The following is an 18,752-nucleotide window of genomic DNA, read 5'->3' on the forward strand; positions in this document are numbered from 1 at the left end:
CGGCTTCGGGAATGGCGGAGGGGCGGGGTGGAAATGGGCTCGTGGCCTGACGCATGCGCATTGGGCCGCCAGCGCCCCGCCTCCTTTTTCAGTTTCCCCTCCTCCTCCACCACCCTTCCGGAAGTGCAGCCGCCCTCGCGCCCACCAGCGGCCACCCCCTGCGGCAGGCCCCGCCCCCGCCGGCCCCGCCCCCCCCGGCTCTCCGCCCCCTCCTCCGGTGGTGCCGGGTTGCAGCGCCGGTCGTGGAGGTTTCGGTGCCCGAAGCCGGGAGCGCGGAGTCGTTCCCGGGAGCGCCGGCCAGGCTATGATCGCGGGTCCCCGGCGGCCCGCTCCGGCCAACCAGAGTCCCCGTCTCAGCTTGTGCCCGTGCCCGAGCGGTCTCCTCAGCCCGGCCCCGCGGCGCAGTTGGCGGCGGCGCCCGCAGTGCGCCCCCTCCTCCGATGGCGGCAGAGATCCAGCCCAAGCCGCTGACCCGCAAGCCGATCCTGCTGCAGCGGGTCGAGGGGTCTCAGGAGGTGGTGAATATGGCCGTGATCGTGCCCAAGGAGGAGGGCGTCATCAGTGTCTCGGAGGACAGGTACGAACCGCTGCCCCTCGGCCGCGAGGAGGGGCGGGACAGGCCGGCGGTCCCAGAGCCCGCTTCAGGGGCTGTGCCTCCACGTCGGCGCGACTGTAGAGCGCTCTCCCAAGTTGTTATTATAATGCGCATCCTGGTGGTGCCGGTGTCCAGCTGCGCGTCGCTGCCGCTGCCTGGCTCCGGGAAGCGGAGCCCGGACCGCGGCGTTCTGTCTGGCCTTGCCCGGGTGGCGCCTGCCGGGGCCAGGGTAGCCCTTGAACTAACGGTGCACCGGCCACTGGACCTTGGTCCAGCTCCGAGGACAGGAAGGGGAGAGGGTGGAGCTGCCCGGCCCTGCAGGTGTGTGCGTGGGGAGGATGCTCCGAGCCGCTTCTGTGAGATAACTAAGGGGTTTTGAGAACTCTGGTATAGTTCTTAAGGCTCCAGACCCAAGAAAGCAAATGCCACTCCCTTCTCCCAGACATTCCCACCGAATCCAGATCTCCCAGACATCTTACACTGAATTCAATGAATATTGCAAGTTGTGAAGAGTATTAGGGCTTCTGCCCAGGAGAGGTGACTTCTCTGCTTTGCCCTCCTTATGTCTTCAAGCTCAAGGGGAAGCTCCTAGAACTTTCAAGGGACCACTGCTGCAAATAGCTCTTGAGTTCCTTCCCTTTGCTTGCGTCCTTTCTTTTTGCCTAATTTTGCTTAATTTGCAGAAGTAGAACTGGTTGTTCTGCCTTTAGTATGCTCCCTTGTTTTTCAGACAGTGCGTTTTTTGCTTTAACCTAATGTCCTATAATATGCAGAAATTATGCAGATGAAGCTAATTTCCAGAGGAATGATGCTTGAATATAGTAGTTATGGTTTTGATCTGGAATTGTTGCTTTTATAATATCAACTAGTATTCTAAAAAATATCACATTATAGAGGTATATGTCAAGGAGCTTTTAACCTTAAAATAGTAGTTACATTTTCTTAATGTAAGTTCAAATTATGCTGAGGTAGAAAATATTTTTTTCTTGGTGACATGTAAAATTTCAGGCAAAGGTAAAGCAACAAAGTGTTCATACTGTCTTTATAGTCATTTCAGTGCTTTGCATACAGTGTGGCTTCAAAAAATATGCCTGATAGGTCTATTCATATCATAGGTTCTTCAGTATAACTAGGATGACGATATTAATGACATATTTTTGTCTACATAATACTCCATACAAATGGCCAAATGGTGCCTGATTCACTTCCTGTGCAGATTCAAGGGAAAACATTGTAAACATACACCAATGGCAAGCAGTCTGCCAAGAACAGAAGAAATTCATGGCTGCAGTGGAATACATGGATGTAGAAACCATTTGAAATTCACGAAGAAGCCTTATGAGTGTTTAACTTTTCCATGGAGGCAAAATTCTACAAAAGAGTTTGCTTCTGGACCTAGAAATTCTTTGTCACAGAATCGTGTTTTAAAAAGAATATATTGATAGACATCACTTTCCTTGTCTGTAACTACTGGAGATGAAACTGCTCAGCCGAACTGCGGTAGGAAATTCATAAGTAAGTTTGTTGAATCAAGTAAGAGAGGCAGAAAGGTAGTTAAACCTAAGCTCCTTTAATAATTAGTTTTGAAACTTTTTGCTTTGGTTGACGCTTTGGGAGTAGAGGTTAGTTTTCATAGTTTTTTCTTTTTTTTATTTCATAAGTGTTCAAAGGGATCTTAGAGGTTATTTGCTGTAACGGCTTCATTTTACGGATGACAAAATTAGGCCAGAGAATTTACCTGCCCAAATTCATGTAGCTAGTGGCCGAGCCGGGCCTGGCTCCTGTCTTCTGATTTCCATTTCACTGTGTTTATCCTGAAGGAAACAGCTTTAGTCGGGGTGCATTTCAGAGTATTTGGAGAAGCTGAAGTTGCGTATATGACAGAGAGTGAAGATAAGTTTCATTTGATTATGGGACAACAGAAATGCAATGTTTAGCTATTTATTAAGCTTAATTTTCACTTTCCCAGTTTACAGTGTAAGTAATAGAAGATATTTTATTATGCAGTTGCTGTTAAATAAGTAAGGCTAGGATTTATTCTTTACATTTATTTTTATTATTACTCAAGTTGACCAGTCTGTGTTTCTGTAGGTCATATAGTCACATGTGACAAGAGCTTTGTTATTTAGAGCTCAGTGTCGATTATGGTTTACATTAAAAGAGAACTGATCTGTATTCTTGCTTTTCAAAATCCAGTGTCACTGTCAGTTGACATAATGATAAAGATATAAAGGGAGAATATTGATGTTCATCAAAACCTACCAAGCCATTTCCATCAACCACTTCAGTTAGAAACTAGTAGTATTCATTCCTGAACTGTAAGGTTAAGCCACAAAATATTGTCCCATTCCTGAATGGCAGTGTCCCGTAAGTTCTTTTGAAACCTTGGTTTTCCTTTTTGACCTCTGATTCCCAATAGCCTTTGAAAACGCTTAACATTTTCCATCTATAACAGTGTCATAGGTACTTGTTATCCATTTATCTTTTTCTCCATGAATTCCCTAAGATGCTATGTGCATCTTACTCATTGTAATAGCTGTAGGGCCTAGTATGGTGGCTGGCACACAGTAGGCCCTCAATAAACATTTGTTGTGTTGGTGACTGGTCTTGTTCCTGAAAGCACAGCATCTTAACTGTTGTAGACATTTCATTGATAATTTGTTTGAATGAACTTTATGACAATCTTTGAAAGTTCTGTTGGACAAATGTACGGAAAAGGATTGGACTGGATGGCCTTTAAAGGTGCCTTAAAACTTTGAAAGTCAATGCATTGCTTCATTCATTCTATCAACAAACATTTGAGTCCCTACTGTGTTCCAAGCACATGTGTACACTTCATTGGTGAAAATGACAAAGTCCTTTCAAGATGCTCACAATTTATTTGGGGGGGGGGCAGATTTTAGAAGAAAATAAAACCACAAACTCTAAGATTTAATACTGAAAAGAGAATTTTTAGATGAGGAAGAGTAGCTGGATTCCACAGCCATTGTGGTTCCCTAAATTTTACTTACCTTTGGAGGATTCTTTCACTTGGACTACCATTTTCACCCTATGGCTGCCGTTAGTCGTGGGCTGGTGATATTCTAATCTTCAGGCCCAAGAGTGGCTAAAAACCCTTACCCTCAGTTCATCTGAGCACAGTTAAGACAGCCTGGAACTTTACTGGATACCAAGGGAGAAAATATAAGGAAATAGAAGAAATATAAAAATGGGAGTTCCCTGGTGGTCTAGTGGTTAGGACTCGGCACTTTCACTGGTTCAGTCCCTGGTTGGGGAACTCCCGTAAGCCTCGCCTCACAGCCAAAAAAAAAAAAAGAAAAGAAAAGGAACAAGAAATATAAAAACGGTCTGACTTACAAGTATAGATTTCTGGTGCTATGATAAAATGGAATTTGTTCTCAGAACTCACTGTCCTTATCTGAGTCTGTCTTTGCTTTGGTTGTAGCTGGATTCTGTCTCCAAAGGATATGCCCAACTTTGGTACACTGGGTTCCTCATTTCCCAGCTTCCATCTGGACTGTCTCTTCTGAGTGACTGCCATTTTAACATTCCTTGCTTAGGAGTTTCCTCACAGACATCTTGGCTCTATTTTGGTCAAGATCGATCTCTAGCCTGCAGCTTACCAGGGTAGCTGGTAAGCTACCTGCAGCTCCCTTGTCCAGTGGCAGCCTCTTCAAGTGTTGAAAGCCAGAAAAGACTGCTCCAGGTGGGAGCCAGCCCTGTCCAGACGTTTTAACTTTGTAAGTTCTTTATATGCATATCTTAACACAAGTCAACAATCTTAGCATTCATACAGAGAGTTTCTCTAGGTAATTACTATTAGACAGTTATAGAAAATTGTTCCTTCACCAGGAGTAAAAGGGGGTCAGATTTTTATCTCACATAAGGAGACGTGTTGAAGACGGGTACAAACACCATCCACTGGGGTCGTCGAAGCATCTCCTCTGCTTGCGGTGGTTAGAGAAGAGACCAAGAAGCTCTCCTCCAGGTGGGTCTTGTGGGATGAGTAGGAGTTCATGTGAGAAAGCTAGGGTGTTGGAAGGGGCATTCTAGCTAGAGGGGGAAGAGAAAACTCCTGGTGCACTGAGAAGCACTAGAACGAACTGGTTAAGAATGCACTCAGGAGCCAGGCAGCTTGAATTCAGAACTCAGCTCTGAGTGTCACAATTGGAGGAATCTGGAAAATTGGTGTCTCCACAGGAGTAATTGTGATAGCGAACATTCCCAAAACCTCTGAGTGCAAGAATTTGGAATTCTCTTGGGAGATAAAAAAAGAGCTGAGGGTGTGGTGGGAGGGTGTTGTGGAGGAGACCGTGGGGAGGGGCCTGCAGGGGGGAGGGTAATGGGGAGGGACTGCGGAGTTTGCTTTTTCGGTTTTGGCCGCGCCTCGCAGCTTACCGTTTCTTAGTTCCCCAACCAGGGATCGAACCCGCGTCCCCTGCGGTGGAAGCACGGAGTCTTAACCACTGGACCGCCAGGGAAGTCCCGGTGAGGGACTGTGGAGAACTGCCACCTTATATTCTGACTTCATTCGGGACCAATTTAGGCAACATTGTTATCTGTGTTCTCTGTAGGCCCTAAGGGCACATAGGACCATGCAGTGGGTAATAGGGGGTCCCATTTTTGTCTCAGTATACGGTCTGACCTCCAGTGCCTAGCACAGAGGAGGCAGCCCATATATATATGTTCATTGAATGAATTAAGCAATGGCTGATCTATCAGCTGTTTGGAATGGAATGGGCCTGAGGAGGTTGTGAGTTTCTTAGAGCAAAGGTTTAAGTTGAACCTGAGAGAAGCTTAGCACCTTACTTTGGGCCAGGGTAGTGTTACAAGGGATAGGGGTGGGAAGCGGTTGGAATGAGAGAGTGGTTGGGTTTTTAAAACTCTTTAAGGCCTTTTTTCCCCAACTCTGATTTTTTTTTTTTTTTTTTGGAATATTTATTTATTTATTTTGGCTGCACCAGGTCTTAGTTTCGGCACGTGGGATCTTCGTTGCGGCAGGTTTTAGTTGTGGCATGTGGGATCTTTTTCAATTGCGGCAGGCGGGCTTCTTAGTTGTGGCATGCAGGTGGGATCTAGTTCCCCAACCAGGGATTGAACCTGGGTCTCCTCCTGCATTGGGAGCATGGAGTCTTACCCACTGGACCACCAGGGAGGTCCCTTTTCCCAACTCTGAACCACTCTAAGAGTCACTACTTGACTATTTCTTCTTTTTTTTATTTTTTTTATTGGAGTATGGTTGATTTACAGTGTTGTGTTAGTTTCTGCTGTACAGCAAAGTGAATCAGTTATACATGTACATATAGCCACTCTTTTTTAGATTCTTTTCCCATATAGGTCATTACAGAGTATTGAGTAGAGTTCTCTGTGCTATACAGTAAGTTCTTATTAGTTATCTCTTTTAATATATATAGTAATGTGTATATATCAATCCCAGTCTCCCAATTTATCCCTCCCCTTACCCTTGGTAACCATAAGTTTGTTTTCTATGTCTGTGATTCTGTTTCTGTTTTGTAAATAGGTTCATTTATGACTATTTCTTGAAAAGATATGTTAAAATATCATTTATAAATCCTTATACTATTGGCTCATACCATTGATTGTTTTCACTGTGGAATCGCACTATCTTGGTTCTCTGGTTGAAACCATTAGTTTCACTAAATACTTAGACCTTGGATCAGTTCAGTTGAGCTCATGGAGTTTTATGTACCATGCATTTTATAACACTTGCATCAAAATATTTTTTAAATGCAAATCAAAGTTTTTCCCAATGTGCAAGCATAGTTCTGAAAGTTGAGGACTTCCTAGAGTGATGGTGTGAGGTCCCTGAAGTTGACAAAGTTAGAAGCCATCTGAACTATTTTTTGAGTGTGTCAAGTTGGTATTTAATGGCATGAAATTAATAAATTTTCAACTATGCACTAGAGATTCATCACTTGGAAGTAGTAATTGCTGGTTTCAAGGTTCCAAAATGGGAATTTGCCCCATATGATTTTGAAAATTAGACCTTTTCCCTGAATTCAGAGCATGAGGCAGTCTTCATGTCAGCAAATCTGTCTGGAAACAGGCTGCCTCTGGGTCTCTAAAGGTCAGAATACAAATTGACTTTTTAAGAAAAAAATCACTATGGGAAAGCTGTTTAAGGAGGTTCGCTAGAGGGGCTTAGCTTCTAGTGACCCCAAAGCTCCTGATGGTTCTGAATTTCCTACTTAATTTATGTAGTTAAACCAGATTCTATCTAGGACCTCAAAGATCTTAATCAGGATACATTCATCTGGATATTGCAAGATAATGGAAAATGTTAGAGAGGCAGGTCTGACGCTCCTAAAGTGAGGGACTCTCAGATTTTGAAATCCTGAGCAGCTATCTTGTATCTCAAGTGTTGCTAAACTTACTTTGAAAAAGAAAAATAGGTAAAAAAATCATAGGACAGTAGTAGCCATAAGAGACTTCAGAGAGTTGATCTTTTTCCAAGCAAACAAAATCAAAACTTTAAAAATGGAAATACTATTTTTTCCTTGCACAGCATCTTTCCCTGGCTCTCTTTTCAGTTTGAATTTGCCTTTGAGAGGGAGAGATTTTCTGTTTGTTGTTGAGAGCCGACTCGATGTCCTTACAAAGTAACAGCTTTGGGGAAATTAAAACAGTACCATTTAGAAATCAATAAGTAAATGGTGATTTAAGACAAAATAAGTAGTGATCTCTTGATATCTGTAACACTAAACTAAGTTATATTCATTGTATACGTACCATCAAGCCAAGCTTTTTTTCTCAATTACAGTATCAGAATGGAAGGAATTCAAAAGCAGGCAGCACTCGTTTATTTTTATGTGAATAGGTCTCCCAAGGAGAGTGCCACAATTAACCTAGAAATTCCCTAAATGCAGAAAAAATAACTTCCCTCCTGCAACTTCAGTAAGCAGTCTCATTAACTTTTTTTTTTTTTTTTAAAAGGCTGGGGTCCTCCCCATCCAAATGCTTCATTTAGTCATTAGTCTGAAAAATTGATTCAGAGATGTAAGTAACAAATAAGACCAAAAAAGAAAAAATAGTCATCCTACTTGTCTCTTGGCAGGGAGTGCTGCTTTGTGCTCTCATGTGCCTTTAATTTAAGGAATCTTGGAAAAGAACTGGACTGGGAGCCTGATCTCCGCTCAACCCTGCATTGACCTTGGGCATTGGGCATTTCATCGCTGTAAACCTCGGTTTCTCCTCTGGCAGAGGAGAGTGCAGGATTTCCTGGCTGTGACTCTGGCACAGTGATGTACCCACATAAGGACTAGATAAGTGTAAAGTCTCTGCAGACCCATCATCCTACACCTGGAGCTGAAGAAAGTGTGCAGAGGGGGCAAAAAAGTGGCATGCGCTCTGTGAGGTGATGTAAAACGATGCTTTCCAGAGCCTTTGGATGGCAGCGGTTCTTTATTCCTGGATGAAATACTAAAGAGGCGTTTGTTTTGTATTGGTGCCTAACACCTAGTTGAACTGGGTTCACTACATTCTTATCTCCAGATGAATCCTTTAGTTTCAAACACTAAGCAGTTTAGCTCTGGGTGGTTTTCTGGGCCTTAAGTCAGGGCCTGCATCATCTAGAGTAATGCTTTTGAAACTTTTTTGACCATAAATCATAGTAAGAAATATATTTAGATTTGCTACCCAAGACTCATGTACACTGACACATAACACACATATGTAACTGAAACAGAAGTTTTATTAAATGGTATCCTTTTAATGTGACTTGGATACTGATCTTTTCTGTTTTGTTGTAGACATAAAATCCTAACTATGACTCATGCAAATGATTTCATGACCCATAATGGGTTGAAAACCACAGTTTTGAAATACAGTGCCTTAGAGAAGCCGTTGAAGTTTTGTACCCTCTTTTTCTCTCTATGTAGTTTTGGTTTTCTAGGAGATGGAAATACAGTTCAACTCAGGGACCTGTACCCACCAGCCTACCCTACCCCTGGCCTGTCTTGCTTTTCTGAATTTCCATAGATTAGAGAATTGGCCTAGTCTCATTGGAAGCCTAGGTGTCAGAAGATAACTATTCTAAGCCCTTTCAGCCCAGAGCCGGAGAGAGTTCAGAAGAAACCAGGAGTGGAGCAAAAACAGCTGTTTAAGTGGCTGTATTTTGGCTTCCTGTGATGTGTTCATTTATTACTGAGTTAGGACTCAGAAATGATACATCTCATCTAAGTTATGAATGTCAAGTGCTAACCTCTCTATATGACTGTGCTTTTCTTTTTAGCTGGGTGGATTTACCTATAATGTGGAGCTATTTGGGGATTTTATGTATTTTCTATTAGTTATTAAATTTTTAACCTCAGTTTCTAAGGATCAATTTACATTTTAAGTAATCATAATAATAATCCCTCTGGAGTGTGTTTACATTTTAAATAAAGATAATATAACCATAATAAAGAATAATTGCTCATAAATCTTTAGCACAATGACTGTATTTTATGTATTTCCTTCTAGCAGTTTTTTTAATGCAACTTTCAAAAACATGACTGTGATCATACACTGTTATGTTCTTGCCCTCACTTAAAATTGTGCCACCAGCTACCTAGTCTTTAATTATCATTTTAAGTGGCTGTATATTTTTCTTTTCCTTTAGTATTCACCCATATTTATTTAATGCTTGTACTATATGAATTTGGCCCTGGAACTCCCATCATGAATAAGATATCCTGCTCTCAAGGTACTGGTAATCTGTTAGGTACAGCATCATCATTTATCTATTACCTACTGTTGGCTATTTATTTTCACTTTTGTAAATGTTATGATGAACAACACTGTTGTGCATATAGGTTTTTTGTTTTTTGTTTTTTCTCCAGATTTTGGATTATTTCTTTAGGAAAAATTGTAAGAAGATTGCCATATTGCTTTCCAAAAGGCTTGTGCCACTTTATAATATTTACAGCGACATATGAAGTATTAGTTTTGCCACATCTGACCAGCCATGGATATTATCATTTATAATTTTTTCTGGGGGAGAGGGATAAATTGGGAGATGGGGATTGACATATACCACACTACTATATATAAAATAGATAACTAATAAGAACCTACTGTATAGTACAGAGAACTCTATGTAATACTCTGTAATGACCTATATGGGAAAAGAATCTAAAAAAGAGTGGCTATATGTATATGTATAAGTGATTCACTTTGCTGTACAGCAGAAACTAACACAACACTGTAAATCAACTATACTTCAATAAAAATTAATAAAAAATAAATTTTTTTCTTGATAGATTGTAGTACTTCATTGATGTTTAATTTGTATGTTTTGGCTGACTTGTGAGTGTTTTTCTGTTTGCTTGTTTACTTGTTATTTTTTCCTTTTGTGAATTGTCTGTTCCTGTCCTCTGTTTCTCTATTGAAGTCTCCTGGTTCTTCTGAACGATATTTTGTAAATATATATTCTATAAATATAGTAAGGATATTAATCATGTGTCTCTTATGTATCCAGATATGTCTTATACTCCATTGTTTGCCTTTTTATTTTTTATATAGAAAATGTTTGCTATTTGGTTTAACCATCTGTCCTTTTTTATAATTAAAATTTCTTCCATTATTCCTAATTTTTGAAAGTAATTCTTTACCCAGAGATTCATTGAATATTCATTTTTCTTTTATCCTAGTTATATAATTTGGTAAAAAAATAACTTTTTACTTTATTTTGAAATGTATTTCATTGGATGGTGTAAATTGAGGAATGTAATGGTGTTTCTAAAAGTTGCGGTTATTCAGCATCATTTATTGAATGGTGCTTATGCTTTCTTTTATATTTATTTGTGAAACTACCTTATAGTCTCATAAACAAGGCCTACTATGGGCTGTGTTGTATTTTGAGGATCTCTGCTTTTAATACCTGCCCTATACTTTTTAAAAAAATTTTTTTCTTTTCTTTCTTTTCTTTAAAATTGAAATACAGTTGATGTACAGTATTATGTTAGTTTCAGGTGTATTATGTAGTGAATTGACATTTGGATATATTACAAAATTATCACCATGCTATGTCTAGTAACCATCTGTCCCCATACAAAGTTATTACCGTATTATTGACCATATTTCTTATGTTGTGTGTTATGTCCCCATGGTTTATTTATTTTATAACTGGAGGTTTGTGTCAATCTCCTTTACCTATTCTACCTCCCCACCCCCTTACACTTTTAATTATTGTAGCTAATGTGTTGTTCTTGATTGTTTGCCATTATGTATCTATAATAATAGCTGGACTCTCTCTAGCCGGGTCAGCAAATTAATGGGAAAAGAATCATTTGGCTCTAAATGATTGGCTGTTTCCCAAACTTCAGGATTTCAGAGTCTCAGTTTCTTTATCTATAAATTGGGAATAATGATTCCTCCCAGGATTGTTTGGAGGTTTACATGAGATGATATTCCTGTAGCACGTGGCATTGTACTTGGAGCATAGATGGTGCTCAGTACAAGTTAGTTATATTTTTTGTTTATGGTACCACCATGCCTGTTGCTGTGGTTCCATTAAGGCTTCACTATTTTAAGAATCACCTTGGATACACAAAAGTGGGGCTATTGAATTTTTGTTTGCTTGTTTCATATAGTTCTGAGTCCCTTTATCTCTTCTCTAGATGTACCAAGGTGGGGTTACTCTGTCATCTTTTTACTGCCGCTTCCCAAACTTGTTCTGTGAAAGCCAGGGGTCAGGGGAGGTATGTGGCTGGTGGGTTCTGTGTTCTCTTTTGCAGCCTTTTCTCTCTCTCCATTTGCCATCTTGTCGTGAAATGATGAGTTCATTGTCCCTGCTGGTCTCCTGAAGGGCAAGGGCTGTGTATCCTGCGTCTTCCATGGGGAATACATTGAGGTAGGGATGAAATTTTAATTACCCCAGTTTAGCTGCCCTCCACTGGAAGACTGGGCATTATAAACCAGCAGCTAGTGGGCTGAGGTCCACCCGCAAACAGATTTTGTCTGTACACAATGTTTTTAGAAGTTTGTATTAGTAGCCAAGTTTTTAAAATCTGGATTTCACATAAAAGTCTGGCTTGTTGGCTTCTCTTGACAAATGGGAAGATGTAGCTGGGCCAGGCCGCGAGTTCCCCTGCTGTGGGTCCCTTGATCTGCCCACTTCGCCTAAGGTCATCTGAGTGAGGCCATGAGAGGCCACGCCCATGCTGCCCCTGCCGCCTGCTGGTGGGAAAACGGCAGAGTAGCCAGAGAGCTTTCCTGTTTTCCTCTGAATCTGAAAGGTATTTTCCCTTTTATGGAGTCAGTGGTTAGAGGTTTCTTGGTATTTGGAAGAAGAAGAAGAAGGAGAAGTTGAAAGATAACCAGAATGCCTATATTTTTAAAAAGTTAGGTGGAGGTGGAGGGAGGAAATTAAGGCACCTTTCATAAGAGATCCTGATGTTGTACACACAGTAAATAAATGTATAAATAAAGGTGGGTATTGGTAAATTAGGCGTGGCATCTAGCCTGCCCCTCTCTGGACGCCGTGTAACAGTGATTGGGGCCAGGGATCCAAGTCCCAGAAGCCTGGGTTTGACTCTTGGCTCTGCCGTCTCCGAGCTGTGTGATCTTAATCACTTCTTCAAAACCTGCCCAGCTGTAAAATGGGAGTTCAGACAGTACCTGCCTCATAGTGTTATTATGAGGGTTAAACGAATAAAGTGCTGGGTCCCAGCCATTCCTCCAGGAATATTAGGGTTTTTGCTGCCCTTCCTCCAAACTAGTTTCCTAATTATTTAATAACTCTCTTTTCTCTCTAACTCTTCTTTGTCTCTTCTTTGTCTTTGAATCAGTTTCTCTTTCCCTTTCTCCCTTAGTTTTCTCCTTATTCTTTCGTTATATGCCAGTGCTTCTGGAAGGAGTGCTCAAGCATCATTACACTAGCTCTGTGACATTTGGAAAGTCACTAACCCTCTTTGATCCTCATCTGAAATTGATTTTTCATAGTTTTAAATGACACAGTATATGTGAAAATACTTAATGTATCAAATGTCCTATAAAAATGTTAAGGGTTGTTATCATTTAGCTGGTCATAAATATAAAACATGACTATATACTTCTTTGAATTTAGAGAGTTTTGTCTTCTTTATCCTCATTTTAAAAGCAGATGAATATAATATTTAAATACATTTAAATTCTAATTGTAGAAAAACTTAAAATTAACATTATTACCTTTTATTGTGTAGATCTGGATTAATATTTTTCTGGAGTCAGTTATCCGCAATAGAAAAAAAGCTTCCCATGTTGTTAGAGTCTCAGTAATCTGCTTTAGTATTCATATTGGCACTTCTGGGACTTGGAAAATCCTAGCTGTCTGATATTTTACAGGAAGATTTTCTTTGGGGAGAAAGGGTGTTGGGACTAGCTAGGTTATTTCATTATATTCTGATTTTTGAAATATTTTTGAATTTATATTTGAGTGGCTTAATAAGTTCTCTTTACATTTCAAAGTTTAGATCTTTAAACAATTTGAAAGAATGAATAATTTTTCTCCAGAAGGTCAAACTAAATTAGGGAGGTTAGTTATGCTTAATCTGATGTGTGGATTATCTGTAGGTACATATATGTCTGTGGGCTCTCCTAGTTCTCAGGGGTGGTTCTCCTACGCCCTCCGTTTTATTTTTTGTTTGTTTTCTTTTAAAAAAATATTCTACCTTACTCTTTTTTTTCTTCTTTAATTTAAGACAATTTTTTTTAAAGCAGTTTTAGATTTACGACAAAACTGAGAGGGAGGTACGTAGATTTCCCACACATATCCCTGCTCTTACACATGCATAGTCTCCCCACTATCAGCATCACTCGCCAGAACTGTACATCTTTAATCAAGGATGAGCCCACACCGACCCATCATTGTCACCCAAAGTCCACATTTTACTTAGGACTCACTCTTGGTGGTGTACATTCTACGAGTTTGGACATATGTATGATGACATATCCATCATTATAATATCATACAGAGTATTTTCACTGCCCTTAAAAATCCTCTGTGCTCTGCCTATTCATCTCACCCTACCCCATCCCAGCCACTGATCTTTTTATTTTCTCCATAGTTTTGCTTTTTTCCAGAATGTCTGTCATATAGTTGGTATCATACGGTATGTAGGCTTTTCAGATTGGCTTGTTTCACTTAGTAACATACATTTAAGGTTCCTTCATGTCTCTTCATGGCTTGATGGCTCATTTCTTTCTTTTTTTTAAAAAATAAATTTATTTATTTTATTTCTTTATTTTTGGCTGCGTTGGGTCTTCGTTGCTGCCCGCAGGCTTTCCCTAGTTGTGGCAAGTGGGGGGCTACTCTTCGTTGCGGTGCGCGGGCTTCTCATTGTGGTGGCTTCTCTTGTTGCGGAGCACGGGCTCTAGGCGTGCGGGCTTCAGTAGTTGTGGCATGCAGGCTCAGTAGTTGTGGCTCACGGGCTCTAGAGCGCAGGCTCAGTAGTTGTGGCACAGAGGCTTGGTTGCTCTGCGGCATGTGGGATCTTTCCGGACCAGGGCTGGAACCCGTGTCTCCTGCATTGGCAGGCGGATTCTTAACCACTGCGCTACCAGGGAAGTCCATGGCTCATTTCTTTTTAGCACTAAATAATATTCCATTTGTCTGAATGTACCTATTTGTTTATCCATTCACCTACTGAATCTTGTTTGTTTCCAAGTTTTGGCAATTATCAATAAAGCTGCTGTAAACATCCATGTTTAGGTTTTTGTGTGGACATAACTTTTCAGCTCCTTTGGGTAAATGCCAAGGAGCACCACTGCTGGATTGTATGGCAGGAGTTTTGTAAGAAAGTGCCAAACTGTTTTCCAAAGTGGCTGCACCGTTTTGCATTCCCACCAGCAATGTATGAGAGTTCCTGCTCTGCATCCTCACCAGCATTTGGTGTTGTTAGAGTTCTGGATTTTGGTAATTTTAATAGGTACGTAGTGGTATTTTATTGTTAATTTCATTTTCATTTCTTTGATGTCAAAGAGTAGAGTATACTGGTAGAGTATCTTTTCATAAGCTTATTTGCCATCTGTAGATTTTCTTTTTGGTGAGGTGTCTGTTAAGGTGTTTGGCCCATTTTTATTTTGGTTAAAGTCCTTTATCAGATGTGCCTTTTGCAAATATTTTCTCCCCGTCTGTGGCTTCTCGTCTTTTTTTTTTTTTTTTTTAATTTTTTATTGGGGTGTAGTTGATTTACAATTTTGTGTTAGTGTCAGGTGTATAGCAAAGTGAATCTGTTATACGTATACATATATCCACTCTTTTAGATTCTTCTCCCATATAGGCCATTACAGAGTACTGAGTAGAGTTCCCTTATTATCTATTTTACATATAGCAGTGTGTATATGTCAATCCCAATCTTTGTGGCTTCTCTTCTAATCAGTGTGTATATGTCAATCTTTGTGGCTTCTCTTCTAATCCTCTCAATATTGTCTTTTTACAGAACAGAAGTTTTTAATTTTAAAGAAGTTCAGCTTATCAATTTTTTGTTTTTCATGGATTGTGTCTTTCGTGTTGTATCTAAAAAGGCATCATCACACCCAAAGTCATGTAGATTTTCTCTTGTGTTACCTTCTAGGAATTTGTAGTGTAAGTGCCTGACATTAAGCTTTTAATTGCCGAGGCATCCATTTCAAATGACATCCATCTTGAATAAAACATTGCCAGCTGTATGAGACAGCTACTAGCAAAACAACCGGATAATGAATTAGATGCCCCCCACCTGTGAAGGTCCCTTTTTCAGAAAGCCCTGGGTAGCTAGATAACTGACCACCTGAGTGACCCTGTTCCTCCCTTCCTGCATCCCATTTCCCACTCTTATGCTTGAAATTAGCCAATACAGAGTGACTCCATGAAACCCTAGACACCCCACCCTCGGACCCTAATAAAGGCAGGGCCCCAGGTCTGCTCTTGTATGTGCTCTCCCCCCTCATCCCTCCCAACCTGTGACCTTGCTGTGTGGCTCTTAGGTGTACTGTATACCCGCCAAGGCCCGTGAGTAATAAATCTTGTTTCTCAAAGTTCCCTGATGGTTTTTTGCTGAAGTGCATCCTGAGATCAAAATAAGAACCACAAGAGCCAGCCATTCCATAAATAGGGGCCCCAGTGAGGGAAATGTCTGCTGAGCTCACTACAAATGATATGTACCTGAGCAAGGGCTACAGGCATTCCTAACACAGGGCATTCCTGAGCTAGGTCCAAGCATAGGCTTGGGACTGATATAACAGAGTTTTATTGTTCTGCGTTTTACACTTAGGTTATATTCCATTATGAGTTAATTTTTGTGAAGGGTGTAAAGTCTGTGTCTAGATTCATTCTTTTGCATGTGGATGTCCATTTGTTACAGCACCATTTGTTGAAGGGACAGTCTTTCCTCCCTTGCATTGCCTTTGCTGCTTTGTCAAAGATCAGTTGACTATATTTATGGTGGTCTGTTTCTGGGCTCTCTGTTCTGTTCCATTGATCTATTTGTCTGTTTTTTCACCCATACCACACTGTCTTGATTACTGTAGTTTTATAGAAAGTCTTAAAGTCAGGTAGCATCTGTCCTTCAGCTTTTATTCTTCTCTTTCAATGTTGAGTTGGCTATTCTGGGTCTTTCGCTTCTACTTATAAACTTTACAGGCAGTTTTTCAACATTCATAAAATAACTTGCTGAGATTTTGATTTGGATTGCATTGAATCTATACATCAAGTTGGGAAGAGCTGACATCTTGACAGTATTGAGTCCCCCTATCCATGAACATGGAATATCTCTCCATTTATTTAGTACTTCTTTGAGCTTGCCCACCGGAGTTTTGTAGTTTTCCTCATAGAGATCTTGTACATATTTTACTAGGTTTATATCTAAGTATTTCATTTTTGGGGTTGCTAATATAAATGATATTGTATTTTTCATTTCACATTTCACTTGCTCATTGCTGGTATGTAGGAAGCCAGTTAACTTTTGTATATTAACCTTGTGTTTTGCAACTTTGCTATACTACCTATTCTTGAATAATTTATAATTATTATAATTATAAATTATAATTCATTATAAATGAATTTTTAAGAGTTGCATACATCTGAAGGTACAGATCAGTATCAATATTGAACCCAGAAGAAATATACACACTCTAAGTTGTTGATTTGTTGATAACTGAACAAAAGGTTAATTTCTTGAGATTACTCTGATCTGAGTAGCTTCCAGTGGTCCATTGGAACCAGGATGGTCCTCTTGTAAGTGTCTTTCACTTAACTAACATTTTATATTTTACACTAGGCCCTTTTTGATATTTTACCACTAAATAGTTACTGGTAAATTCCATTCTTGAGCCTGAAGAACTGAACTTGATCTTGAAAACTTGAAGCAATGGACATTTTTTACATTGCACAAATATCAAGTTTGTATTCTTAGGGATGCTACTGTAGTCAGTATTTTTGGTGTCCAGCATTGCTTATTTCTACTTTTCTAAAATGTTTACTTAAAAAATTGATCTGTTGCTTTTGTTGCCTAGTAGTCCCACGCCTACATATGTGGAAAATTGAGGTTAAAGCTGGTGGCAGATGCTGGATGGATTTGCAGGGAGAATGGATCAAAATGGCAAAACATTTAGTTATTTGAAATGGGATTTAGCTGGGAGAGTGCCACAATTTGAGCAATAAATAATCATAGTCAAAAGATACAGGTTTTAAGGTTAAAAATGGTTACTTATTTGGTAGTTTATTTCCCTTAGGGACTGGTTCATCGAGACTATAACTGAAGTTCTGAATATTTGAATAAAAAATAGCAGGTAAAAATAGATACTAGCAGTATATTTAAAAAATAATTAAACTTGTTTTTAAGGTGATAATACATGCATATGTAAAATTCTGAAGGCTATACTGAGAAAAGTTGTAAGATTTTATGAAAGGAAAACTGATAGGATTTGCACATGCTCTGATAAGTGCCCTTATATGGATCTCTGGGCATTTCTGCTTTAGCGACTGTAAACTTTTCATTTGCAAAACTGCTCTGGGATTAGCAATGCTTGCACAGGGCCTCCTCCAGATCTCCTGATAGCTGCATTCCCTTAGTTCACTCTTCATGTAAACACCTCCTCACATGCATTGACATTTTTCTGCTTACCTTATGTTCTGGGATCCTCATCACTGTTTCTCAAGGCCTCCAGCCTTGGAACATAGTAGGCAAAATTGGAGCAACAGAGGTTTGTGTTGTGTGTTAGTTCAAAGTGAGGCCTCCCTCTGGTTTATAGGGGTCACTCTGAAACTAGTTGCCTTCTAATACTATATAATGGTGGAGTCTCTTAGGTTTCTTTGGTACTGTGAACAGAAATCAGCCTGGCAGGAGGCTCAGGTATCTTGCAGAATCCAAGCAAGGATGGGGATGCCTTTGGGCCTTAGGAAGTGAACTAGAGACTGGAGCATATGGAGAACCAGGAAGTGCCTTCTCCATGCTGCTCATGGGTTTGTCTGTGTCTGCTTCATTCTTTTCTGTTGCTCACACTGGCTTCAGTGTTTCTTACTTAGTCCACATGGCAGAACATGGTTGCCAGCTGCTCCTGAATTTTACATGTTATAGTCTAGATAGGCAGGGAGAGATTGATGTCAGGCACCCAGTCCCAGTTCCGGAATTCCTTGGGAAGGGACTTATTGGTCCAGCCAGTTCAGCTGTCCATTCTAGGATTGTGGCCAGAAGTGGGGTCATGTTGCAGGAATATGATAATCACTGCTGCAGCCTGTGGGTGAGGAGTGGAGGGGAAGTCTCAGAAAAGAGATGTAAGGTCAACAATCCAGCATGTGCCCACCGCTGGGGTGGGGTGGGCATGAGGTGAGCCAATGCCCTAGCAGCCTGGCGTGTTGTTGGTTGTTGTTCTGGTAGCAGCAGAATAATGAACACTGACTCTTGCTTTTCTCATGATTTTCTTTCCTTCTTTTCCTTGAAATCTGCTCATGTGTATAGCGTTGACATGTTCAGGTAGCCATTTTCTCCTCATTGCTTCATTTGCTGATTTGACTTGTTGACTGCTGTTTTCCTCCAGTCAATATAAAGTGAGGAATGGGTAGATATTTCACAATGAATGTTTGCTGAGCAAAAAGCCATTGTTCTTTGACAAATTTCAGCACTGGTGAATGGACCCCATATGGTGACCATATTTCTAAACTCCAAGTCAAAACACATGGCAACATAAAAGATTTTTT

The 18,752-nt window shown here is 40.3% G+C and overlaps 1 protein-coding gene across 2 annotated transcripts in view; it reads left to right on the forward strand.

Annotated features, from left to right (window-relative positions):
• Window positions 1-227: 227 nt before the first annotated feature.
• WDFY2 (WD repeat and FYVE domain containing 2) overlaps window positions 228-18,752 on the forward strand; it is a 167,312-nt gene continuing 148,787 nt past the window's right edge. For both annotated transcript variants that reach the window (XM_061170784.1, XM_061170785.1), the window contains exon 1: window positions 228-577. In XM_061170784.1, the coding sequence (XP_061026767.1) occupies window positions 441-577 (137 nt within the window). In that variant the 5' untranslated portion in view covers window positions 228-440. The remainder of the gene's footprint in view (window positions 578-18,752) is intronic.

Source organism: Eubalaena glacialis, chromosome 16, assembly GCF_028564815.1.
Source record: "Eubalaena glacialis isolate mEubGla1 chromosome 16, mEubGla1.1.hap2.+ XY, whole genome shotgun sequence".
In the NCBI taxonomy this organism is placed as follows: domain Eukaryota; kingdom Metazoa; phylum Chordata; class Mammalia; order Artiodactyla; family Balaenidae; genus Eubalaena; species Eubalaena glacialis.